The sequence below is a fragment of the Anser anser genome, assembly GCF_964211835.1.
Source record: "Anser anser genome assembly, chromosome: 20".
In the NCBI taxonomy this organism is placed as follows: domain Eukaryota; kingdom Metazoa; phylum Chordata; class Aves; order Anseriformes; family Anatidae; genus Anser; species Anser anser.
This window is the reverse complement of record NC_139741.1, coordinates 11,743,096-11,769,727: the sequence shown is the minus strand read 5'-3', so window position 1 is coordinate 11,769,727 and position 26,632 is coordinate 11,743,096. Positions and strand designations below refer to the sequence as shown.

The 26,632-nt window shown below is 56.1% G+C and overlaps 1 protein-coding gene across 2 annotated transcripts in view; it reads right to left on the bottom strand.

The window, feature by feature from the left end:
- HIP1 (huntingtin interacting protein 1) overlaps positions 1 to 26,632 on the bottom strand; it is a 50,863-nt gene that overhangs the window by 14,537 nt on the left and 9,694 nt on the right. The window contains exons 1-7 of one of the 2 annotated variants that reach the window (XM_083806264.1): positions 14,880 to 15,076; positions 6,690 to 6,753; positions 5,836 to 5,978; positions 5,058 to 5,114; positions 3,727 to 3,807; positions 1,292 to 1,368; positions 980 to 1,041 (exon numbers count right to left, since the gene is read on the bottom strand). In XM_083806264.1, the coding sequence (XP_083662390.1) occupies positions 980 to 1,041; positions 1,292 to 1,368; positions 3,727 to 3,807; positions 5,058 to 5,114; positions 5,836 to 5,978; positions 6,690 to 6,753; positions 14,880 to 14,897 (502 nt within the window). In that variant the 5' untranslated portion in view covers positions 14,898 to 15,076. Of the gene's footprint in view, positions 1 to 979; positions 1,042 to 1,291; positions 1,369 to 3,726; positions 3,808 to 5,057; positions 5,115 to 5,835; positions 5,979 to 6,689; positions 6,754 to 14,879; positions 15,077 to 26,632 lie in introns of those variants that run through there. The other variant, XM_083806265.1, reaches the window with a different exon arrangement.

The following is a 26,632-nucleotide window of genomic DNA, read 5'->3' as shown; positions in this document are numbered from 1 at the left end:
CCACTGCACTCCTTGATCAGTAGAGGCACGTTTTATGGATCAGGGTCATGTGTGGGGTGAGCCAAGCTATGGCTGCCTAACCAAGAGAATCTTCATGTGCATTTATACAAAGTACGAACACAGCTGAGTTACTGAAGCACTCACCAAGGTACATGGGAGTACACAGGGGGGAGCTGGAGGCCAGCAGAGTGAGGTCTTGAGCACCGCAGCCTCCGGTTTCCACAGTGCACCTAATTGCATCTAATCTGTTCCCATGCAAGTCCTGGGAAAGGGATGCCTGGCAGCTGGGAAGGAAGGGCTGCTGCCGTATGTGTCTGGGGACCGTCTTCAGAGTCTGGCATTATGCATCCCATGGTGGCCTTGCTCTTGTACTTCTTTAATTTGTCCCAAACCCAACCCTGCTAGAGTGTGCAGAAGCACATCATGGTCCTAAGACTTGAGGTTGACTTGTTTTTACCTCCCTGCCTGATTACAGCCTCTGAGAGCATGAGGAAGAGAGGGTACTCCCACACCTCTTCCAGCTCCAGCACCACTGCAAGTACCTGGGGGAGCTTGTGTTCTCCACTAATAAAAGCCAGAAACTGTCACAAGCCCACAAGTAAGATGAGAAGAAACTCAGCTGATGGAGGCTGTGGAGTGAGAGCCTGAAGCTGGGGAGTTAAAGCCAAGGGCATGTGGGGGAGAGTGGAGCTGTGCAGTGCAGTGCAGCTGACCCCACACAGGCTTCCCAGAGCTGCAGGAGGGCTGTGACGAGGCTAGAATGGCTCTGACATTAGTTACATAAGTTAACATTGGTTAACATAACATTTGGTTATGTTAACATAACATAATTGGTTAACATAAGTTCATCTACGAACAACTGTGGTGAAGTGCACGGAAAACAGACGAGCCCCGACGCCCTCAGACAACTCCCTTCCCAGAGCCGGTGCTGCCGCATGGCGCACACCAGGCCCACACACCAGGGTGATGAGGGGCTCACCTGTCTGGAATAGGTTCAGCTCACACTCCAGGTAGTCAAACATCTCCACCGTCAGCTGGAAGCTAGGGAAGAGGTTGCCAGGAAGGTTGGGCAGTGTCCCTGCACAACCTCACCCCGTGCCGGGGTGACACCCTGCCTGCTCGGGAGGGACGTGACAGCCCTGGCCGGTGGCTTTGTCCGCTCACAGCGCCCATGGCAGGTGGTGGGGACAAGGTGCCAGACAGGGCCACGTCCCTGGCTTGGAGGGGCAGCCGGCGAGGGTGCGCAGAGCTCCCCATCCTCCCCCTCGCCACCCGCCTGTCCCGCACTCACAAGTTATTGACGTCGCTCTCCCCTGCCTCGTCGAGCTGCCGGTCGGACATCTGGAGATTGCCGGGAAACCGTGGGTTCTGTGGGGGGAAGAAGCAGTCAGGGACGTGGAGGGGCTCCCGTGCCCGCTGTGGCTCCACACCAGGACAGCTGGCCTGGTGCCCCTGCTGAACCAAAGGATCCCGAGCTGGGCTCCTCGGTGCTGAGCAGGGGCTGCTGCCCCCAGGTCTGCCGGTGGGCTAAAGTCTCGATATCCATCACCAGATCCCTCCAGCCTGGCAAAGCAATGCTGAGAGCCCCAAAGGGGCTACACCTCATCCCTGCAGACTCCAGGCTGAGGACGAAGGCCAGTGATCGCCCTGAAAGCCCCATCCCTTGCCAGGAGGAAAAGTGAAGCTCAGCAAAGTTCCTCATCCACAGGGCGGGGGCTGCAGCAGTGGGGAGCGGCTGGTACCTGCTGCTGCAGGGGGAAAGTCCTGCTGAAAAAAGACTAACAAGAGGCCTGCTGAGCCCTGGGTGAGCAGGAGCCAGAGCCTCCATGATCCATGGAGCCTGTACTTCCAGCAAGAAAAGTCAGTTCCCTCTGGGCTTAGAAACCTGCCCAGCTGCAAAGAGATGGGGCAGCAAGGCTGAAGAGGAAAGGGCTGCAGGGCGGAAAGGAACTGCCGTTTGCCTGGGAGGGCAAAGCCTCTTATTACTGCCCCAGCTAGTCAAGGTACACCATACTATGGCTCCAAACAGAGCTGAATAGGGATTACAGGTACAGGCCTGGCTTCTGAAAACATCTTTTCAGCAGAGCTCAAAAAGAAAGAAAACACTGCAGGTACCCAACCTGCCACAGCCAACTACTTTAAGCATTAGAGCACTTGAACCCACACAGGGCAGTGTTTGTGTACAAGCCCACAATGACTTTTCATTCTGTTCTTGGAGGAACGCCTTTATTTTAATGCCACAAGCATAAGAGAACGTCTGCCTAAATAATAAACTCCATCAACGGGCGCGCTGCTTCCCAACGCCCCACGGGGCACATCGCATTCCTTTCTATAAATATGCTCCCCATCACCTTTGGCAGCCAGCACTGGCCGAGCTGCGTGCGGGCACGCTGCAGCAACAGACCTGGAGCCGGCCAACTCTGACCACATCCTCTCCGAAACTTAGCCCAGACAAGGGACCTGCACAGCAGCTCTGCCCTGGAGGCTCAAAACAAGCTCCTGAGGCAGGCACACAAGAGAGGGGGGAAAAAATCTAAGCTGTTCCCCTGCTCCGAGTGCCCAGGAGCACCCAGAGTCCAAGAGCCAGAAAGCGTGGATTTTAGTGACTGAGAATGATTATTTGAGCTACCAGACCACAAGCAGGAGACAGCACTGGGTGGAACAGGATGGGACACCATGCTGCTCTGCTGACTCTGGCTGGGACCCAGCCCTCCCACACCACCCCATGTTCAGCAATGTTTAACAAGTAATTTAACAAGTGATGGGGGCAGACCCTCTGGCAGCTGTAGAAGAGCAATTTGTTTTGTGCTTCATCCATTGCTGACCATGGCCAATAATCCTCACTGCTGGTATGCAGGTTGGAGCAGGTGCTGCTGCTCATCCTCTTCCATGCACAAACAGGGACGCCCCACTGGCCTGAACCCCCAGCTTCCCTCCCTGTGTTCCTGGTGATACATGAAAGCTGGGCTCCACGCAGGATTTTCAGGACATTTACACTCCAGCACCGGCCCCTGCCCTGCCTGTGCTGCCCCTACCTGGCCCTGCTGCCAGGCAGGAGCCCTTCCTGCAGTGCACTGCAGCTCTACCTCAGCCTGCCCTGCTCAGCCCGGCACACCGTGGCTCTGCCCCCTCTGCCTGCCCAGAAGGTGCCTGGGCTCCTGCAGAGCTCAGGAGAGGATGTGCACCCCAAAGCTGGGGGTCTTTCCCTGCTTTGCATAGCCCCCTGCATCCAGCACAAGGAAGACCATGCCAGGTGCCACCATGAGAACAGCCGTCCCCGAGGCTGTGGTCCTTGGGACACTTCTGATCCAGACACTAGCAGTCTGGGGCATGTTTCACGATGGTCACAATACAGAAGAGGACATGCTGGGGTCACAGCCAGGATGACACTCCTGCAACATCTCTGCCAGCTGCTGTCCTGCATTGCCACCAACTTCTGCCCTCACAGCTCCCTGGAGAATGAGCTCCCACAGCCCAGCTGCGCTTTGGGAGCAGGACTGAGCCCCAGGCTCGCCAGCACCTATCCCTCGATGCAGCAGTGGCTCAGCCAGGCTTATCTCTGGTGCCTGGTGCCACAGCCAGGGTCCACCAAGCCATGGCTCGGTGCTCTTGACATGCTTCAACTGCCCTTTGTGAGGCAGCCCATCACTGCGGTCTGAGTGACAAGCAGGCTGGGGACACGCGGGGGTGGGGATGGGTTGGGATGGGATGGGATGGGACGCTCACCTTTGTGTGAAACTCCATCTTGGTTCTCAGCAGTTTGAGGTAGATGCTGCACAGCTGTCCATAGCCCTCGCTCAGGTGGCCCTGGGGATACCAAGAAGATGTTCAGACATGGGGCAGGCTGTGCCTTCAAAGAAGCCTTCTTGCCTTGCTGCGGGCAGTGACAGATCTGACCCCTGCCTACCTGGACTCCTGCCCCATCCTACTGCCCTGTGCCTCTGCCCTACGCTGCCTGGGTCATCAGCACTCAAAGGCCCAGCACCTTCTTCATCTTCCTCCTCCTCCTCGATACCCCACTGCCACGCAGGCTGGCCAAGCGTGCTGTGCCCTCTGGGATACTCAGGGGAGTTCTGTGCACTCCCACCACCTGCACGCGGTTCAGGCCCTTTGTATGGGCCTGGGGAGGGTCACGGCAGGGGATTTGGCCACCATCTTCTCATCTCAGTCTCTCGTATTGCAGATTTCAGTGCTGCTTTTGACTGTCAGAACACTTTTACTGGGTTTTGCCATAAAATAGAAAGCATATCACAAAATCATAGAACAACATCAGTTGAAAGGTACCCACAAGGATCATTGAGTCCAATTCCTGACTCCACACAAGACTATCTAAAAATTAAGCTGTATTTTTGAGAGACTTATGTGAATGCTTCTGGTACTCCAGTAGGCTTGGTGCTATGACCACTTTCCCTGGGGAGCCTGTTCCAGTATCTGAATATGTTTAGTTTTGCCCAACGTGTTTGATTTTGATGGAAGGGGATAGTGAATGCGACCTGCAAACCAAGCTTGGTGTGCTCAAGCCACCCGCCCATCGCATTGAGCTCAGTTTCAAGCTGCATCTCTTCAACCCTCCTTGGGGGTCCTGCTTGCCTTTCAGCTGCCCTGCGCCCCTCTCCTGTGCTGTCCCAGGGATGTTCTTCTCCACCAGCGTCATCCTCCTGCTTCGCACATCCCCACAGCTCCCAGCCCATCTCCTGCAGCCTGCCTTGCCCTGCTCTCCTGTACTTCTTTTCACCTACTGTAGCTGGAAAAAAAGTCACTTAAGCTATTGTATTTCTTGCTATAAATACTCCATCTCATTCACCCCTCTCTGCAGCACGGTGAAGCAAACTGAGCAGATATGGCACTTCCAGGCCAGGAGGCTCTGGGGAGGTGTTGAGACTGTGGTCACAAGCAGAGTGAGCCCTGAGGGATTTTGTGTGTCCCTGGTGCTCAGCACCCAGCATCCAGCTCCTCGCAGGTGAGATGACCACACAGTCCCTGCTGAGGAGCTGGCCCCAATTCACCCTCCGTGGGGCAGCCACAGAGTCCCACAGCTGGCAGGGTCAACCACTTACCCACATCCTGCTCATGTCACTCAGCTCGTTCTTGTACCTCACAGAATCCTTCAGGACCTGGACGGACGAAGAAGAAAATAATCAGCAAGTGAGGGTGGCATGCAGGGCACTGGGGGCAAAGTGTGCGTTATCACGACCCAGCAATTAGTCTAAGGAATGGGTGCTCTGGGCACGTTCCTGACTCTGCAGCCAGCCTGCTGCCCTGTTACATCCCAGCCCCAGAGTGCCTCCATCTCCCTGTCCATGCACAGGGCAGGATCCTGTTTGGCAGCTCCTGCATGCATGCCAACACCCCGGGGACAGCGGTTCCTCCAGCACCAGCACTGCAGCCATGGTAGGCATCAGGGTGAGTTATTCTGCATGACTTAGTGCAGGCTACTGCGGGCAGACTGGCACCAGGAAGGCTCCTGCAAAGCACATGGGGAGGGATGCCCTGGCCAGTCCCTGCTGAGGACTCCCTGCTGCCTTTCACTACTCACAGCTGTGGGAGGGTAACGTCTGGCTGACACCCCCACTGCCCCATGCGGACCCCCAAGGAAGAGCTTTGGCCCCAGGCTGGCTGCTGAGCCAAGCTTGCTGCACTGAGAGGCGTTGGGACACTGGTACCAGAGCTCTGCAGGACACAGCTGGGGTCAAGTCAGGGAATGGGGGGACTCCAGCATTTTGGGGACAGACATCAGTGCCAGCACACAAAATTCAAGGAAAGGGTCAGGAGTCTGAAGGGTGCTGATGAATATGAGGTCTCCTCATGCGGTTGGGAGCATGGGACAGCACTCACATTCGAATGGCCGTCGCGGAGGAGCTTGTGGAAGACGTGGCAGAACTTCCAGCAGAGCACGGCGTTGCCTGAGAGCGGCAGCCGGTTCACCACTGACCAGAAGGTCTGTGCCCCCTTTTCGTGGTGCGTGCCCAGGATGCATGGTGGAGGCCAGTCAAGGAAACGGGGATGGAAGTTGTCCCACAGCTTGGATGGCTGCTTCGAAACCACCCCCAACCCTGCAACCCCATTGGCATAAAACACGGGATCTTGCAGAGCATCTGTGCCCATCCCTGTGAATTTGAGGGGACAGGAGAATGAACCCCACAAAGCTGGGCAGCAGAGTGTTGGTGCCAAGTGTGGGGCAAGCAGGGCTGCTGTGCACGAGGCACACGCTGTCCTCTCCCAGCCAGCACCCGCAGAGCTGAGGGGAGCCGAGCCACCAGTGACAGCCTGCCAAGCCCAGGCAATGCTGCCCAGGCACCCTCCACACTGCTGCCCCAGGAATGCCACAGCACGCTCAGAGTCAGGTGGCAGGTCCCTCCGCTGACCCTGCTGCGATGCCAGAGGTCAGCTTTTAGTAACAGTGCACCTTTGGAGATGAAGCACCTTTGAGCCAGCACCATCTGCCCCTCCATCCCTCCCATCACCGCTCCCATGAGATGGCCTGGACTAAACGGACGGATTGCTGGTGCCGTGCCAGGAAGCCCTAGCCAGCAGGGAGAGCCCCTGGGGGTCTCATCCAGCCCCCCCCAAGCACCCCAGCAGCCAGCCCGGCACCCCCACCACGTGCTGCCTCGCCGCGGGCCCTTTTCCAAGTGGCCCCAGCCAGCTCCCACGCTTGCTTGTCCTGTGGCCAACTCTCGGAAGGATATTTCTGGCGTGCTTCTCCTTGACAGCCACTTCCTGTGTATTAATAGCCTTATTGATGCTGACAGTCTGAAAAACAGAAGGGGGGGGGATGAGATGGGAAGGATTTGGGTTCCCCCAGTCCCCCCGCTCTGCCAGCACCTGTTGGGGCCTGGGTCCCATCCAGGTCCCCAGCCCACGAAGCAGCTGCTGGCCTGTGCCAGCTGGACGCTGCCCATTCCCGGATGCCTTTCTGGGATGTGCCTGGCATCTGCCAGGTTCAGCTGCTGCCAGGATTCATTTACTCAGCATAATAATGATGCAATTAAAGCAGCAACCACAAAAGGACCCTCTCCTGCCCTAGAGGTGGTGGGGCAGGCAGGGGAAGACAAATTTCTCCCCTGACCTTGGATCACAGGCAGCAGCCAGCAGCTCCAGCTCTGCTTTCTGCTGGGGGCTGAGCAGAGAGGGTGTTTCAGGGAGGACGGGGAAATCCAGCGCTGGAACGGTGAGACCACCATGAGCAGTACAGAGCAGAACAGGACCTGGGATGGCTGTGTCATTTGGCAACAAACAACAGGTCCCAGCTTAATCAGTACCAAAGTGGAGTGACGGGTGGGCACTGGACAGAGGAACTTGAGCAGCTTTGTGAGCATCCTCAGCCATGGGACGGTTTCACCATGTGCATGGTGGAGGCGGAGGGCAGGAGATGCACCCCCCCCAGCTCTCCCTGTTTCCTGCTGCAGTTTGCCCCCCTCCAGCCCGAACCCATTGACCTCCACGTTGCAGCCCAGCTACGCTCCCGCTCCCACTCCCGTCTGCGCCCCCTCCCAGCCCCACCACATGCTCGTCCCTGCAGCCAGGGACTCCCCAGCTGCTCCCGCCCCACTTGGAGCTGGCACAACCCTCCCCAGTGCAGCCGAGCCCACTGTACCCTCAGGCTCCTCTCAGCTCTCTGCCAGGAAAGGCATGGTTTGCAATGCAAATGTTGTGGACTTTGTGAAGCCCACATTGAGAAGCATGGGCACAGAGTGAGAAGCCAGTGCGCTCTGTAGCCTACAGAGAGGCAGTTGCTGGAGGTGTTTTCTTTACAGGATTTTGAGTGTTTTTTTAGCCTTATCCTCTTTCTGCAGCTGCTTTCTCAAGGGCGCAGCAGGGCTGGGAGCTGCACTGGGGCTAGGAGGTGTCTTGGCTCTCACAGGCACACAAACCTTGTGGGACCGAGCCTGTTCCAAGCCCAGCCACAGGCAGTGGTCAAAACCAAGCTGGTCAAGGAAGCTGCTTGGTGTGAATGCTATGATTCTGGCATGGAGCCACCCGCTCCTCAAGCTCATGCTCCGCTCACAGCAGCATCCAGCACCTGCTGGACACCAGAACACTCGTGTTCCCGGTGCTCCGTGAGGATCCATGCTATTGATGGAAGAAATAGGCTGGCTCAGCTCTGTCAGAAATAGCTAATTACTGACGCAAGCTAATTAAAGCAGTGGGACTGATTCCAGTGCCTTACTCATTGACAGTCCGTCCTGCATCCCCGCAGCACTCCACATCTCCAAAATGTCCTCGTAAGGGAGGCAGCACCATAGGGAACCAAGGGCACAGCCACACACACCCCACGGACAGCTGGGCATGGCCCGAACTCCCAGCAAACAAGGTGAAGCACAACCCACCTTCCCCCAAAACATCTCTGCCCCCAGGCACCCGCCAGCTGGCGTGGGGACAATATGCTTATGGGCTGAGATGGCTTCTGCTTGAGCCCACAACTGCAGCCTCAAGAGGAACCCCCCCAGGGCCAAGCACCCCTCTTTAGCCAAAACAGGGTGTCCTGGTTGTGCTGTGGGGACACTGCTGCTCACTCCAGCAGTGGACAACAGCATGGGGGCTTTAGAGCACGGCTAATCCATTTATCCCTTTGCTTTTTTCACCACCACCCATATGGCACAGGCTCTGCTGAGGACACACACCAGTCGCCGGCCATGCTGCGCTGCTGCTCGCCGCGCTCCCTGCCTGCTGTGAGCATCCTGCACCAGGCCAACCCGGCTGAGGTGCGGGCACGGGGCAGAGCCTGCTGCTCGGCCTTGCTTAATGGAAGCTGAAAGAGACCCTGCAGGGATGGTGGAGGGAACCCGGACGGTTCCTTCTACAGGAGGCCGCAGGCCAGCAGTCCCGGCCCCACGCCCTCCTCACAGCCGGGCTGGGGCTGGCTCCAGAGGGAAGTGGAGCCGGGGGGGTCCCGCATGGCCTCTGTTCCCCCGGAAAAGCTGGAAGTGGAGCTCCAAGTTTAAATTGCCGCTTCCTGTTGGCTTTTCCTGGTGAGTCAAGGACAAGGCTTTGGTGCAGACCTGGCAGGCTCCTGGCACTAGGAACACCCCCAAGTGGAGAGGGACAGCAGGGGCAGCGGCCACGACGCCATGCCTGGCCTGCTCTGCATGGTGGCCTCTGGGAGTCCCGTCCCCAAGCCCTGCTGTCCCTTTGAGGCCCAGTACAGATGATGGGGAGATTTTGGGCTGGAGGGCCCAATGATGCTCCAGTGCTGCCTGCCACCACGGGCTCAGGCAGAGCTGCCACAGGCATCGGGCCGCAGCAGTGCCCATGAAAGCAAACAGATGTGGAGTAGCAGCAAGAGCGTTTTTGGCTGCCAAACCAGGTCAAAAAGGCTGAGGTGTCTCACGAGAGATGCCGGGCAGTCTTGGAAGGAGATCATACACCTTTTATGCCAGCTGACAGGCTGGGAGAAGCTTGAGCGAGGCACCACTCCCAGCCACTATGGTGTTTTAATTGTGAGCTTCTCCACCGCAGTAGCTGTTTCTGACCTCCAGGCCATGAATGTTTCCTTAGCGGTGCCACAGCCCTGCTCTGGTTTCTCTGAGCTGATGGAGGGATGCCAGAGCTGGCGCTGGGGCTGGGGCACACATGGGGAGACTGCCTGGGGAGACAGGCATGCAGTGGAGATAATGCCTCTGCAAATGCACCCTCCCTGTACCCCCTCATTTCCTCTTTTGTGCAATCCTTTGGTGCGATGCCACAAATTTGGGCTGGAGAGGAAGTGAGAGGAGAAGCTGGTGGTGCCCCAGTGGGCCCCACGCACACAGCAAGAGCTGCTGGGGTTGCACCACTGCATCAGCATCCCCACAGCAGGGCCATGGGGCTGGAGCATGGGGCACAGCTCAGCTGAGCAGCTCCTGGAGCAGATCAACCAAAATACGGCTCCGGGTGTGTGACCGCAGGCGCCACCCGGAGGGACAGAGAGGCACAAAAACACATGTGGGATCTGAGACAGGGCTACAGAGGGCTCCCTGAGTGCAGTGAGACCAGTCCCTCTCTTTCACATGCACATGTAGATATGCACATCCTCATTCCCCTTCCAGATTTCCCCAAATTACAAGCTTAGCATCCTTTGAATTGCAAATCTCCTATTATGCAGAGAACAGTTCAGCTCTGCACAGTAGCTGCATGGCGCCTTCCCACATCTCCTTTCATTTCCAAAAGGAAATGAGTGTTGATTAAAGAATCCAGAGCTATTGCAAATTATTTGGAGAAACTGAGTAAGTTGCAGCGCAAATCCTCTTAGTAATGCTCCTCATTTCTCCTTAATTCCTTTCTATAAATGGATAGCTGGGATTGAGCATACCTCCGGAAAACTGCTCTCAACCAAGCCCTGCAGACACAGGGGCTCCAGGGGAAGCAAATGAGAAGATCTGACCAGCGCAGAGCTGCCTGGAAAAATTTGTGAAATTAATTAAAATGCAAATCCCAGCTCAGCAAAGCTCCACTGTGGTCGCTGGGCAGCAGGGCCGGAGGGGGGGCAGGACATGACAATCCCCCTGGGAGGTGAGGGAGCCTTCCAGAGGTGTAAATCACAGCTGCTCAAAGGGCACGCGTCTCTTTTTAAACATCACTCAACTGCAGCAGCCAAAAGCAAAACACAGGCTCTCCAGGCTCAGGAAAGGCTTTCCGCTGTGACGTCCCAAAGCAAAGCGGGCTGGATAATGCCCGCCCGAAGCAAAGTGGGCTGGATAACGCCTGCGGTGATTCATGACCCGCTCAGGACTGGGAGCTCCTGAGAGCTGCAGTAAAGCATGGGCATGCCCAAGGAGGCGGCCACCACGCTGCTCAGCCTCATGGCCTTATACAGTAGCACCCGAGCAGGGAACAGCCCTGGTTTTGTACACAACCGCAGTGAGAGGGAAGTGAAGAAAGAGAGGCTGTGGAGGCAGCGTGGCAGGCCAGGTGGCATGCCTCATACACACACACACATATGTATACATTTCTTTGTACAAAATAAGAGGCTGCCCAGCAAAAACTGGGTGACTCGCAGCCTTCCACCGTAGTCCTAAATGCTCTCTTTGAACTGGGAGTGAGAGGAGACATAAAAAATATTTTCCGACCTTTAATCTGGGCAATTTGGCTGCATCAGGGCCTTCCACTGCTGGACCCATGAACTTAGAAACAAAGTGCTCTTCTGCCTCCCACTGAGGAGCTGAAGCCACTCCAGGGATCACACACCCTGACCTGCTCCAATCAGCCACAGAATACCCAGAAGGGCACAAGTCTCAGCATTTGCCTTCACTTGGGCTGTAAGAAACAACCACGTTTTTCCCAAAGCAATGCTTGCCTCTGGCTTTAGACACCCTGAAATCTCACCACATCCACGAGGGTTTGCACACTGCTGTCAGGGCTGGAGATTTACTTAATGTCCACTCGGGAAAAGAAAACCTCAGCTCCTGAAGTAACCTGCTCTCTGGAAGGCCATGCACGGTCCGGCACGAGCCAATGGCCTGGGGCAGCGCAGGGCACTTTGCTACGGGGAACGAGCACTGCATGTGAGGTTCTTCTTGGTACAGACATGGCCAGACCAGAGGTGATGCTGCGCCATGTAACATCACTGCCTTCAGTTTTGCTCTCCTGAGGCTGGGAAGACGATGACTTCAGACCTACATCATGCTTGGCCTCCCAACCATTAATGCTCACCTGCACAAGTCAAAGCATGACGCGAGTGTTATAGAACAGCACATCCAGCACGTGTGGTGTTTTGAGGAGAAAAACCTATTGCCCCGGGACAGGAAGGGGTGGTGCAATGTTTAGAGGTCTCCATCTCATTCTGCACACCACAAGGAAACACAAGAGGGCTGAGCAGCTGTCGGACTCCTCAGCAAGATCTGTGGCCTCTGCCTCATGAGCCACAGCACTGTTATCACAATAGAAAACATAAAATAATTCAAGGAATGCACATTCTGAGTGCATCTGAACATAAGAACAGAGGAGACCATCCCACTAGCTCCCAGCTACTCCTGGGGGCAGCAGAGTGGCATCAAACTGGTGGAAAGCATCTGAAGTCGTGCTTCTATGAACTGTATGTGCAAGAAATTGCTCCTAGAAGGTGGCTTTGTGGATTTTCCAACTCAAATAATAGGCTCAACAGCATCATGAGAGGCAGGGTGGGAAGAGACAGAGAAATTCGATTGCTCCCAGTGCCTTCGAGACAATCGAAGAGAAAGAATGAATCAAAGCACTCAATTGACTTGTGATGAGTGTCAGAGACTTGAGTGAGAAGTCTGATTTGTGGATAGTGGAGATCTGGCTGATGCCAGGAAGGGAGAGCCGAGCTGTTAGCATGGGTCTGAAGGCTTTGGTTATGCTGACCCTGGAAACAAGAGCTTGCTGCATTAAACACCACTTCACACAGCACTTCATACCATCCTGGTATCAAAACCCAAACAGTTGGGACACTTGATTTCTCAAATGCCATAAACAGCTTATGCAGATTAATTACTTGGACAGACTCCAAGCTCTGGATTTTATTCTGGTTTTTTTATCCAACTTAAGGAACATGGACTCTTTCAATACACAGAAAAGCTTTGGGAAAAAAGGACAGAAGGAAAATCAATTTTGGGGAGAATGGCTGGCAAAAACTAAGGCTATGGAATAGGCCAAACCTCACTAACGACTGTCCAGGGAGTTTACGCAGTAAAGCCTGGGATCCATTTGAAACCTCCAGCTGAAACAAGCAGTCAAATGAAAAGTCAGCTGAGACTGCAGCAGAACCTGGGGAGTGCTCCAGCTGCCTCAGGAGCTCCGCAGGGTCAGCATGGATCCTGCTCAGCCTCACTCCTTCCTGCAGCCCCTCTGGGAGAAGAGCTGTCAGCACCAGGAGGCAGGCCATGAGGTTGGCCAGAAACCACCTCCTTCCACCAGATGCAGCTGCTGAGAACAGAGCCAGTTCACTGGTTGGGTAGGAGCGCTCCCCATCAAAGCATCCTCCCCCTGGGGCACATCAGACCTGCAGTGACCAGAGGCCCCAGTGCAAGCAGACACTGGAACGACCTGCCAGATCCAGAAGCAGTGAGAAAACCACGTGGCAGTGAGCCCTTACACACGTTGACATGGGCACCACGAGCACCTGAGCCCTGCTCCCACCGGGCAGCGTGGATTCCACCAGCAGAGCTTCCCCAGCTCCTCTGTAGCCGCTCCCCCTGACAACCACTCATTGCTCTTCTTGCTTAATTATTGATAAGGGCATGACATCACCAGCAGCCAATTGCACTCGTGCCCCACATTGCCCAGCCTGCTCTGTCATGGCCAGAAGCCCTTTCCGCGCACCGTCCCATTAGCCAGGCTTTTAATTTTTAGTGGGGATTTTATGCAAAGATAATCTCTTCCACCAGTGGTGATTTGCACCAGTGGAGGGAGGATCACTGTGTTTCCTGGGGTCAGTGTTCCAGGAAGGTCCTCCACTGTCTTCAAATATGCCTGATACTTTCCCAATGGCCCCAACTGGAGTCTTCTGCTTGCCGACAAATACCAATATTCAGGCATTTTTATAATGGGAGGAATCACGGGAGAGAGACAGGATGCCTGAGGATGCAGGGAGAAGAACCAGAATGCCACATGCTCATCTCCAGATGAGCATTATAGTGACCAGCAGCCATCCCAGGACCAAACTTGCTTGGGAAATGTTAAATCTTATGGAGATGTCTTCGGGACGAAACTAGTCCCTTCAACAGCAAGACAGCCTGCAAAGCACATCCCAGAGTATGGCAATCTCTGCTATCTCCCATGTGACAGACACCCTGAACTGCTCTGGGGTGAGGTGACGGCACCATGCGCTGTGCCGTGGACTGTTTGAGCACAAGCTGCAGAGCTGCGGGTCGCCCTGCCTGGCAGGAACACCCGCGGTGCGGTAGCACCAGCAGAATGGTCCCTGGCTGGGCGAACCCCAGGCTGCAAAGGCAGCAACAGGCACTCTTGTGGAAACCCTTCCTTGCAGCTCCTCCTGCAAAGCAGCAGCTCCTCTGAACAGAATGAGGAGTCCCTTGCCACTGTGGGCAGACGTGAGAAAATTAAGGGAGCATTCCTCTTCCCTACGTCACTTTGTTAAACGAACAGCCACCACCCAGACAGATGGCTGCAAGCTGGTGCCGGTTACTCCAGAAACGTCCAGGTGTTCCTTGGGGACACCTGGATCCTGTGCAGGAGCCAAGAACAGCCAGGACCCTGCTGGCTCCCTGCTGCTGCGCCCCTGCCACCTCATCCTGTCCCCAGCCCCGCTCTGCCGGAGCACCTGTGCCCCCATCCTTGCTGCTCCCAACCTGGGGATAGTGAAAAGCAAAATCTCCCTCTCAAGGTGACCAGCGCAGGGGATGGCCATGCCTCCACGCCAGGATGGCTCCTCACGCCCCGCTTCCCCCAACCCATCTCCATCCCTTGTGACCAAGCAGGGGCTGGCCTTGTGCATCCCGGCTAGCCATGCGTGGCAGCCTGAGCACCCAGGGCACGGCCCGGACCCTGCGAACCCAAATGCAGGGTGCAAGGCGACGTGCGGGTGGGAGCGCACCCCGGCCCAGGGGAGCTGCCTTGCGGCGGGGATCAGCTTAACCCCAACGACACCTCCCGCCGGGGATGAATCCCCGACAGCTGGAGCACGGTTCCCGTCGCAACACATCCAGTAACACCGGGCTGTTCCTCCCTGCTTTCACAGCAGAAAACACCAAAATTCGGGTTGCTGGGGGTCTCGCGACCGGCTGAAACTTGCCAAGCTCCCGCCTCGGGAGGGAGCAAGCCCTCAATCCCGGCTCCAGCAGCTTCCCCCCGGAGCCCTGCCCCGCTCCCCTGGGACCACCGGTCCCCCCCCCCCTCCGCAGCCCTCGGAGCGCCGCACCGCTGCTGGGGGCCCCGGAGGAGGAGGAGGAGGAGGAGGAGGAGGGGGAGGATGCACTCACCATTTTGCCCGCCTCCATGGCCGCTCCAGCCGGGCCGAGGCCGGCTCGCCGGAGCCCGATCGGCGGGGACGGGCCCCGCTCCCCGCTCCCCGCTCCCCGCTCCCGGCCGCGGCGGCTCCGCGGCTCCCACGGCGGCGGCGCGGGGCGGGAGCGGGGCGGGGGCGCGGGAGGCTCCGCGGAGGAGCTGGGGGGGGGGGGGGAAGCGCGCACCCGCACGCGGCGCGCTCCCGCGAGCCACGGCGCAGCCCCGCGGGGTGGGGGCGGGGGGTGGGAGGGCCGCCGGGGGCGCGCTCGGCCCCGCGCTGGACAACAAAGGCGGCCCCGGGCTGGTGGCGGGGGGGGGCTTCGTGGGTGCCCGGCTGCACCCCGGAGCTTTGGGGCAGCCAGGAGCGCCGGGGGGGGTATGGGAGGGCACCGCCCCATCCCCTGCCCCACCGCCCCATCCCCTGCCCCTGCCCCATCTCCGTGCCCCCCGGGGCGCTGCTGGGGATCCTACACCCGGTGGTCCTGCAGGTGACCCGTGCGTGCTCTCTCTGGGACAAGAGCCCATGGGCTGTGATCTCTCCCGCAAGAACAAAAAAAAAAAAGCAATCGGGCTGGTACAGCGAGCGTGGCGCTCCGGGTCCTCGGGGAGGCACAGTGTGCTGGCTGGCAACACCTGGCCATGGCCCAGGGAATCCCCCTTCGCTGGGGGACAGGTAAATGCCCAGGCAGGAGGGAACACAACAGCAGGTCAGTATCTTTGCTGTTCCCAGCTGCGACCAGTGTTTGAGACGCTCTTTAGCATCTTCAGATCGGAGGTATAAAAGAAACCCAAACAATTCTACAACCATTCTTTACATTCCCTAAAAGCAAATCCAAAGCAGGTAGGAGGAAAAGCATCGCGGCACTGAAACACAGCTAACCCTCTGCAGAAGGCAGAGAAGAAGCTTCATGGCCTCAAGCAAAAAAATGTTCTGTGACGCTAGCCCTGGACTAACTCAATAATCCTCCCGGATTACTTTAGTCTAGTCATGGCACAGCCCCTTGTTAATGGATGGTGACTTGGCTGCTCTTAAGATCACAGGATCCCACGTCCCCTGCACTCTGCAGGGACCTGTGGGGGACTGAGAGCCACCCCTCGGGCGCTAGGAGCACCCAGACCGCGCTGACCCAAGCCACCAAGCAAGCCCCAGCCATGGGGGACGCTTTTGAAGCCAAGACCGGGTAGTGTTTTCCCTCTGGTGGCTGTCAAAGTCTCCACTGCGATTCCTACGTGGGACAGACGCACAGATGCACTGCTTCACTGCAGCTATGCACCTCCTCCTTTTGCTGGACTGACTGATTCCAACCTATAGCCAAATTTTACACCTTATCCACATGCAGCTTTCACCCACTGCCCTCACACCGTAGAACCGTGGCAATGTGAAGAAAAGGCCCAAAGAGCAATTTCCCACTTTAAATGAACTGTTGAGGCCTGGTTCCTATGGGAGCAGCTGGTCTGCTCCCTGCTCCTCGTCCCAGCCCATGGGTATGCACGAGGCAGCGCGCTGGGTGTGGGCACCAGTCCCCATCGCGAGCACCTGTCCCCATCACGCCAGGCATGAGGGGGCTCCGAGCACATCTGCACAGTAGGCCTGTGGCAGGAAGGGTGAATCGGGTCCCTGCGGTGCCGGCGGTGGCAGACGCAGTACCTACCGCAGCAAGGGAGGCAAAACCAGAATCGAGTGCTGTGACTCGAGAAAGGGAGCTGGGTTTGCTCCCTCCTTGCTGCAAAGCCCCTTGGTCAGCAACATCCAGCTGGTTATGGGATATGGGATAAAGCTCATTATCTGCCCCAAGGAAATCTTGGTAACTTGAGTACAGACATTACAGCTGAAAACCGACTGGCATCTTTCCAGCCCCAAACGCTGTGACACATCTGGCTGCTTTGCTGCACTTCATGCACAGTCCTATTTTAGAGCAAGCCCTCCTCTGGAGGTATGTGTCATCAGCAATCTGCTGGGAACCAGTCCAGGCCCATGCGGAGGAAGACCTAAAGATATCCACCAGCCTGCAAGGTGATCCCAGCCATTGGGGACAACCTCAGCCCATGCTCGCACTGCAGCCTGCTCTGCAAAACAGGAACGGACATCCACTGGCCAGGATGCAAGAAACCTGCTCCACCCACTGCAGCCCCTCTCCTGGAAATGCCTCCAGCACAGAAGATGTGAGCATTGGTCCTCACCGCGCAGCCCTGCTCTGTGGCATCCCCAGCCTGATCTTCCCCCGGGTCAGTGGGATCCGGGAATTAATTAATCCAGCATCAGCTGGATTTACCAGTGCTCTGAACTGGACGGCACCAGCACTGCATGGCTTGCTGTCCTAGGTCCATCACACAGCCCCCTATGGATGCAGAGCACCAAGAGGTTCCAGCCCTGCAATTAGCACTTGCCTGGGGTTTTAATGTCTCATTTGAACACATGGAGACCGTCGGGCATGTGTGCAAGAGCAAACCCAAAGGTAAAGTGGAAAACAAAGAGAACCGCTCACATCCTTGGGAGCAAAACCCAGTCCTGCCCCCCACCACAACATGCATAGGACAGATGTGAATTTTCCCACTATGCCACCTGCATCAGAAACGTACAGCTTTTAAAGTAATTTGTAGGATTCCCTCTTTAGCAGATACATTGGTGACACCCTGCAATGCCCATGCACTCTCCATGCTGCATGCTTGCTGTTTCACCTCCCGCGGCTGGCTTTGGGCTCCAAGACCCCCTTCATCCCACCATGCCTTCCTGCCGGGCAGCACTTTGTAGCAAACCCAGTCAGCTCATCATCCTTAACCTTGGCTTTCAGAATTAACACTTTAATCTAGAGCCAGCACGGAGAGAAGGAGGCAGGGACCCACCAGCACAATGTGGGATCAGGCCCTGGGGGAGCAGCTGCCTCGGATGCTGCACGGTTATTGCCGTTAGAGGAGTTCTTGTACAGAGGCCTGAAGAGCTGCTAGAGCTGCTAGAGACAGGTCAGTGTCTGGCTCGTGTCCCAACTGTGGGCCAGTGCAGAGCAAGGACTGCGGAGCCATTGGGGGACAGGGAGTGCTCCAGGCCTGGAGCTTCCCAGCAAAGAGGGCTCTGACAAAGCTCTTTGGCTAAAGGGCAAACATCAGAGCCAAGGCAGCTATAAAAAAAACTCTGAAAAATAATTTAGAGGCAACTTCAGAAGAGTCTCCAGAACAAAGAGAAAATAAAGTTCCCCACTGGCCAAGGAAGCTGCACTCCCAAAGCATGAATCAGGGAGGGAGATGGCCATGTGCGCTGAGCCCTGGCATGATCTGTGAGGACAAATCGCCCTGCCACAGGGGTGATACTTCAGAGAAGTGGCCCAGGGTGCAAGTTGCTTCCTTTCTGGGCTCATCTGAGCCCACGCAAGTTCCCCGCTGCGGATCCCCTGCCGAGCAGGAGCTCCAGGGTGAGCTGCTCCTGCCCTACACGGTGCTCGCTGCGGTTGGGACAGCTGTTCCCAGTGTCTCACATAAGGATGTCGAAGCACTGAATCTGCTGCTTTTTGCAGCTGCAAGAGCAGCAGCTCCGCTTTCAGCATGGTTTCCCTGAAGTGCTATACATACAAAGCAGTTTCATACTCAACTTGCCTGAGGGACGGCCCAAATCCACCTAAGACTGTGCAACACTAAGTGAGCTTGCTCCAAATCTCTGCCGGTTTGTACACACACGTGCAGAGCTCTGGACAGTGACAGGGGTGCAGGTTTATCAGCCAGGCGGAGCACACAACCTCGAAGCCTCTCCCACCCCACCAGTAATGCTGGGCACAGCTGAATCAATGTCTGCTCCAGCCCTGGAGAGCAGGGCTCATGCTTTTAGCAACCTCTGTGCTTCGATCTGCCAGGCTCTCCTCTGTGCTGCAGGTGTATGTGCAGACTGGTCAGCATCCAGCACCTTTCCCCTCCAGAACTGCCTCACTTCCCAGCAATTTGGTAAGGGCTGCAGGAAGACCGGCCTTAGACAGCCTCCCCAGCAGCCTTTTTTGGCCGATGCACTCCGGTCATTGGCAAACGAACCTGGCTCTAGAGGGGTACTGGGGACAGGTGCCTGGAGGTCATACGTTGAGGGACAAAAGCCAGCAGGGCATCACAAGCAATAATGCCTGCAGCACTGGGTTACGCGCAGCCTCGACCCTGCCTCCCCCAGCTCTGGGAGCTGCAGCTATGGTGCGACATTCCCCCTCAGCAGCAGGGGAGGCCAGGCTGTGCTGCGTGGGGGAGGCAGCCCCTGCTCTCTCCCTCCGTCCTGGTGCCCCCTCTGGGCACGGAGCCCCCTCCTCCCCAGCTGTGTTCAGCCTCCACTGTGCTGAGCTCAGAGACCCTCGGCTAGGCCTGGGAACCACCCCCAGCCTCCAGCCCCCTGCGGCTCCTTCAGGGCCCCCCCAGGTGCTTGGCTGAGAGGTGCAGCGCAGCTGGGAGCGCTGTGGGCAAGGAGGGAGGAGAGGCACCTATCCTCTGCCCTGAGCTGGAGGGAGGCTTCGGGAGCAGCTTTAGAATTTATTTCAGCAGCTGACTCCCACAGAGATGAAGGGAGTTAGGCATAAAATGTCTTGGCAAATGCAGCTTTTTGTCATTACAGACAGTTTGACAAAGGTTAGTTGAGTAATGATCTACCAGCCATTTTATTTTATTGGTTTTACATTTCTTACTTCTATTTGAGCAAATCTCTGTCTGAGCTCATGCTCTGAGGTGAGATGAAGCGGAAGCCAGGTCCTCTCTGTGGCATGAACCATTCACGTCTCCAAAAGTTCTTGTCTCTTCCCCCCCCCCCCCCCCCATTGTTCATTTTACCAGGTCTAAAAATACTCTGAAGCCTTTTAAACCATCTTCCGTTGCAGCCTCCTCCCTCCTCGATGACTAATAATATCAGTTGCTCCCTCTTGATCTTTCTCTGTTTCCCAAGTCTGCCCAGAGAGAAGAGAACCAAGCCAGAGCTGAGCACCCACAGCTTGGACTCACAGTGGATTTTCCACAACATTCTTCCCCACAGTGAATTTGCAGGTGTCCCCGTTGCCATCCCAGGGGTGCAAGGCTAACCCATGCTTCTGGGGGCTCATCTGCTTCTGCTTGGGAAGGGCTGGAGCTGTACTTGCACGGAGGCTGCTCCTGTGTGCCAGGGCAGCACATTTCATCACTGTGCTGGGAGTTGTCTCCTCAATTATTTCTCCTCAGGGGATGCAATCTTTTCCAGCTGCATCAGCCTGCTGGAGCGGTTCAAACCAACCACCCCAAGGCAGCTCTCGCAGCTCACAACAAACCAGCCCTGCCCACTTAGGGGGACACCAGGACCCTGCTGGAGCACCAGCAGCATGGGGTCTCCAGGAGCTGGGAAGGGCTTTCCCAAGCTCTCTGCATAAGGCAGAGCAGCAGCTTCAGCAGACAGACACCGAGCACATATGAAACTATTTGCTTTCTGTTTCACAGGCTTTGGCTGTTCTCAGCACCTCTCCTGATCTTGCACAGCTCTGCGCCGCAGCCCCTACCGAAGGGACGTGCCGGTCGAGGATCTGCTGCGCTGGGTTTCGTTTCTGGCCCGTGGAGCTGAGTGGGCACCTCTGGCTGTGCCAGGAGCATTGGCTGTGTTGTGCTTTTTCAGAGAAGGATGTGAATGCCAGCCACTGGGTGTATTTGTAATACTTCCACTTGGAGGAAAAACCCACCTCACTATTGCTGTTTGTGGCTTTATTTTTTTTTTTCTCCCTGAACTGGGAGATCCGATCTTTGTAATGCAGAACAACCTCACATGCTTGTACCAAGCGCAAATCCTCCCACCCTCTCCCGGGTAGCAGTGACACCTGTCCTGCAGTCGGCAGCTGCCTATATGCATGGCCTCGACCTCTCAACAGTCTCCTGGGTGAGCACTGACTCTCCTGTACAGGACCCCTGTAGGGGTAGGGGCAGGCTCGGCGATCCACAGGATCTGCTGCAGCTTGCAGGCATGTATGCTCTCTGACCTCACACCTCTGACTTCCAGATAGGATCCTGCAATGAGCAACCTGCAAGAAACCCTACACCCATTAACACCCATGATGTAAGAATATATGCCTCAAAGGGTTACAATCTGAGGTGAACCAGCTGCTTTTTTGGTACCAAATCTGCACTTTAGGTTGGATTTCAAAGCTGTTTGGGTGCCCCAATGCTCCTGAAAATCTCCCTGGACAATTACTGCCCAAATACCTTTGCAAATCTTGATTTAGGAGAATATCCTATTCAGTGCAGTACTTAAAAAGCTCAATGCAATTTAAAAATCTTTCTAATGCTGCAGTTTCCCGTGCACGTGAAAGTGAGGAGGAAAAGCAGATCAACTGCAGGTGGGCACGGGTCCAGGGCTCGCAGTGCATGGATGCTCGTGGGGCAGGGAGCGGGCAGCTGTGGGAGCAGGCAGCCCAGGCTCCCGCAAGAGGCCAGCCCAGCACTAGGCTCTGATAGAGGCCCCAGATGCACCAAGCCTCCCTGGACAGAAGAGACACCACATGCTCCCAGCGTGCAGAAATGCTGTGCTGCCAGCCCTGCACCCGGCGCAGGAAGGGAGCCCGGCCGCATTACTCTTGCCTTGTGGGAAGCAGCTTTGTTGTGCTATCGATATACAGATTTTCTTCAAAAATTAAATAGAGCCACAGTTTGTGCTACTGTTATCGATTGCTTGTTATTTTTAGCTGTCTGTTCAAGCTATACCCGCTCATGTTACAGCCACCGCATGAGCTTCAAGTAACATTGGTCAGACGGTGCCTGCAGATGGGGCCAGTCCAAGACAATGGGATTAAAAATGCACAAGGGAAAGAGACTGGCAGAATAAGCAGCACCTGCCCCACATGCTGCCCCCACTGCCAGTGCTGCGAGGTGATGGCAGATCCTGGCACCTTGGACCGGAGCAGAAGAAAGTCCCATTCCTCAGCTGGGGTGAAGGGTTACGGAGCCTTGCAAAAGGCAGACAGGGCAGGCACCAGCTTAAGTGCTTGATCCAAAAGGACTGCATGTAGTAGCAGCAATAACAGGGTTGTAACTGAATTGTGGAAGAGGGATTTAAAACTTCACGCTTAACCTCAGCAAATATGTACATGACCACTTGCTTCTCACTTGCAGATACCTTCATGTCCCCCGAGTCCCCATGTGTATGTGCGGGTTATCTGGAAACCCCTCTTGACTCCAGCAGAGGCTGTCTTCCTTCACACACGTACAGCCTGCTCTGTACAATGCATCGCTTGAGTTATTTGCTTCCTTCTTGTAAGCACAACGCTGATGCTACCAAGATAAGCACAACGCCCAGAAAAGGAAGCAGGGTTAGCAAAGATCATAAATGTGCTACCAAAACATCAGCGCTGCGCTCACTGCTCTCAGGCTGCTGCCCCCATCAGGCAGCTCACAACGTGGGCAGCACAGCCGGGTGCTCCATCACTGGGTGCTTCTCCATCACCTGCTCCCCTGTGTGCCCTGGGGTCTGCTCAGATAAATGCTCCCAGGCAGAAATCAAAGGCCCCTACTTTGTTCTCACTTCTTCACTTTGCAACCCCTCCATAATTGGATCATTGCCATAAATTATTCAGGAAACAACTTGATAAATCCCATCAATTTCCTTTCAAAGCCCTTAAGTTCTGCCTCAGAGGCACTGGCTTCATTTACAGGGAGCCACGGGCAGCAAGGCTGGTGCCCGGGGAGCACCCAAGGCTGCAGAGGAAGCAGTGCCAAAATACCTCCAGTCTGTGCTTGGGGAGCAGTGCCAGCATCTCTCACATCCCCAGAGGGGAGAGCCATCACCCTGGACAGGCTGTTCATCCCTCTCCAAGCAGTGGCTGTTAGGCACCTGTCCTGCGGCTAACACCAAGCAACGTCAAACCTGGAGATCCATGTCCCTGCTTTGCTTGTCCTCACCATGTATCTGGAAATATTCATGGGGCCAGACGTTGCATCCTGGCTGAGTTGCTGCCAGCACCGTCCAGCATCTCCTGAATTCCTCGGTGGCTTTGTGGGAGGTGACGCATCCCAGCTGCAAGGCTGGTGCTCGGAGCTCCAGGATGGGGCTGCACTCAGTGCCGTTCTCCCTTTTGCAGAGCAGTGAGCCCCCTCCCTTTTACCTCCCTCAAACCTCTGCCTTGGGTGATCCCTGAGGTGGCCCATGGGAGGAATCATTTGGTTATCTCCTTGTGCGTCTCCCTTGGATGGAGATCTGGCTGTGGTGCCTTGTGCAAGGGGCTTCAGCCGAAGGCCCAGCCAGGACCCCATCACCCTCGCCTTACAGTGCAGGAACTTCCTGTCTTCTCCACAGCTTTATTTCCACACAAAACCAAAAGTCAGGTGAAAAGGTGGCTGAGTGGAGGGTCACAGATTTGTGACATGACAGATGCCCACAGCTCTCACAGCTCCTGCAGTCCCCAAGTGCTGACAGCTTTGGCACACCTGTGTAACAAATGGGGAACGAGCTCTGAAACAAAACCTCCTGGTGCATGGGGTTGGGAGAAGCCGCGGCAATTGTGCCCACAGCTGCTGGGCCCCTGGGGCTGGATGGTGCCAGGCCACACCAGCAGCCGAGCCAGCTTCTGATGGACGGGCAGTGGTAGAAGTGCTGGTAGGACACAGACAGCGTGTTCTGTTCACAGCCCCAGGGAAGTTTCCAGCTGCGAGTAAATTCCCCTCGAGCTGGGCGCGCTGCCCATGCGGTGTGCATGGCTGCACCGAGAGGTCTGGATAAAGCGTGCGGAGCCCGCAGACCCTAACCCTCTCTCTGTGTGCCCTTGGGGGTTTTCCACTTCTTCCAGCAGAGCAGCATGCTTCCAGCTCTCCTGCTCACAATGCAGCCACGGAGACCTCTGCCACCTCCCTGTCCTCCAGGGAGCTGCTTTCAGACTAGGTATTGGGGAAAATGTCTTTACCATGAGGGCAGTCAAATGCTGGCACATGCTTCCTAGTGAGATGGTTGCCACCCCATGCCTGTCAGGGTTCAAGAGACATTTGGCTAATGCCCTCAGTAATATGCTCTAACTGTTGGTCAGCCCTGAGGTGGTCGAGCAGTGTTTGTGGTGGTGTCTGTGGGTCCCTTCCAAGTGAACAAGTCTAACTCCAAGCTCCCAGGCACACTGATGACATGGATGCTGAATATCTCCACATCTACAGCTGGGGATGGCTGGAGGAGGACGTGCCATGGTGGGAACAGACAAAAGAGCATGGGCGAGGGGGCTGGGAGGAAAGCGGGAGCCTGGTCCCGGCCGGCAGCCACAGGCAGGGGCTTATCCTAGTGGGTTTGGACACACTGGTGGCCACCAGACGGAGGTGAGGCGTGCATCAACCACCCTTGCCCTGCTGACCACACTTCTTTTGATGCAGCCCAGGATGCAGTTGGCTTTCTGGGCTGCAGGTGCACATTGCTGGCTCACGATTTTTTTTATCCACCAGTACCACAGGTCCTTCTCCTCAAGGCTGCTCTCCTTCCAATCTCTGCCCAGCCTGTTTTTGTGCTTGGGATTGCCCCCACCCAGATGTAAGGCCTTGCACTTGGCCTTGTTGAACTTAACGACGTTCACATGGGCCCACCTCTTGAGCCTGTCCAGGTCCCTCTGGATGGCATCGCTGCTTGGTGTGCTGACCCACCGCAGGAGCCCCTCTGGGGCTGAGCGCTGCGCCCCTGCCCAGCAAAGAAACAACTCGTTCCCAGGCTCCAAACCTCTTTTGTTGGAAGGTCTGGTGTTTCCATAGGAGCTATGCCTATGGGCAACAGAGGGCTGCAGGACCGAGCTCTGCGGGCAGTGCAGCTTGGTGGGTCCCTGGGGATCTCCCAAGGAGTGTCCAGCTTGGTTAAGGGACTAGTGCCGTGCCTGAAGCCCAGCCCTAGGCACCCCTCTGAGATGGGGAATTGTCCCAAGCCCAAGGTGACACCAAGATCCCCTCCCAGGGTGCAGGGACCATGCTGGCCCGACCTGGCCACGCTCTGTACCGTTCCCAACGCTGTTCCAACCACATCCTTTTTAGCATAGTTATTCCTTTCAGTAACATAATTAAGCTGCGTAGGCTTCTCTCCCAGTATCCATTCCCCATGCAGTGGAGCAGGCACGCTCAAGGATGGGGCAGAGAAGGAAAAAGTGGTATTTTCTGATGGACTTATAGCTGGAGAATAAAACAGCAGCCCCATTCTGCTATCTAAGTGTGTGCTTTCCTTGAGCTCTTGTAAAAGTAACAGTGGGCCACACTCTCCCTGCTCAATCCGCCTCCGCCGAGGCCACAGGAGATACGCTGAGGCTCTGGGGATGCTCAGGCGAGGAGCACAAACATCCTGCAGCAAAGCTGCGCCCTGCCTGCCTGCAAGCGCTCGGCGTGGTCTGTGCTGGCTGGCCAGGATGCGCATGTTTGTTTGCTACAAGTTTGGAAAACAGAGGCATGCGGTGCCAGAGGAGGGATGTCCGCTGGGGACGCAGGGTGGAGCAGGACGAAATCTGAGCAAACACAGAGGTGGAAAAACCCCAGCGTATGAAGGAAACTGTGTTTCACATGTGGTCCTGCTGCCTGTCTGAAGCTTAGAAACGGGGGAATCACAGGCACAAAAGGCTGCAAAGTTCCTTCCTGAGATCTAAATATTAGTTTTTACTCATTTTTCATTTTTGAAAACAAACACTGCTGGCCTGGAGCTCACGCTAGTGATCCATTTTATTTACCCAGCCCTAGAACAAAGGGTTGCACTGTGGTGCTCCTGCCAGCCTCGCAACCACTGCTGGAGAGCAACAGCGAAGGCAAAACCCTGCTCTGGGTGTGGAAAACATGCCTGTGCCATCCAGTAGGATACGGAAAATGGATTAGAGGCACTCGGACTTTACACAGCCAAGTTAGAGGCAGCCATGCAAGGAGCCTCTCCAGCAGCAGGAGACGTCCCCACACTGGAGCCGTCTGTGCGTGCTCCAGCACTGCGCTGGAGAAGCTCGCAGCAACCAGTGCTGGGCGCGGGGGGCCAGGGGCCGTAGCCGCCACCCTGCTCCCTGCCTCCTCCCACTTGCAGAGAGGCAGTGGATGGAGCTGGGGGATGCACTCGCGTGCATCCCCTCGGGTTTCAGCAGATCAGATGTTATAACCTGAGAGAGATGTCTGCTCTCAAAAGCGAATCACAGCATCCTGAGCACTGCCAGCAGTGCCCTGCCCATCTGGTGCTGGGTGCATGTTGCTGACGTGCTCTGCCGAAGGGTGACCACTGCGGCCTGGCGACAAGGGCTCCTGTGGAAGCTGGTGGGTGTCAGCCAGCCCCTGGGACACACAAGCAGCAGCAACCACACTGTGCGGGCTCAGGACCATGGGGGAGCAGCACCCAGTGCTGCTGTGGAGAAAAACCTTCCTCCTGCCTTCAGGAAATTGGAACTTTACGCATGTTTTTGGATGCTGGCCCCTGCTTTAGGCCAGCCTCAAGCATCCCAGAGGTGCAGCCACTGCTTGCAGTACTCATGTGTGAGGAGCTGAGCACCATCCTCATCCTGCAGGACTGGAAAAGCTGGAAATTCCCAGGATAAGAAGAGTAAGCTCTAGCCATAGCTGCACAGGCTGCTTGCAGGATGCTGTAATCACACTGCTTCTCTTCGCAGGCTGGAAAGAAACAGGCATTTGGAGGTGCTAAGATCAGATACTCAGAATTCACTTATCATCAGAAGAAAGGAGCTTGGCAGACTTCATCCCCTCTGAATCTCTGATAGGAATCAGCAGTTCTTAACATTACCACAGTGTGCAAAATCTCCTTTTCCTTCTGCTGAGGGGAAAAGAAGCC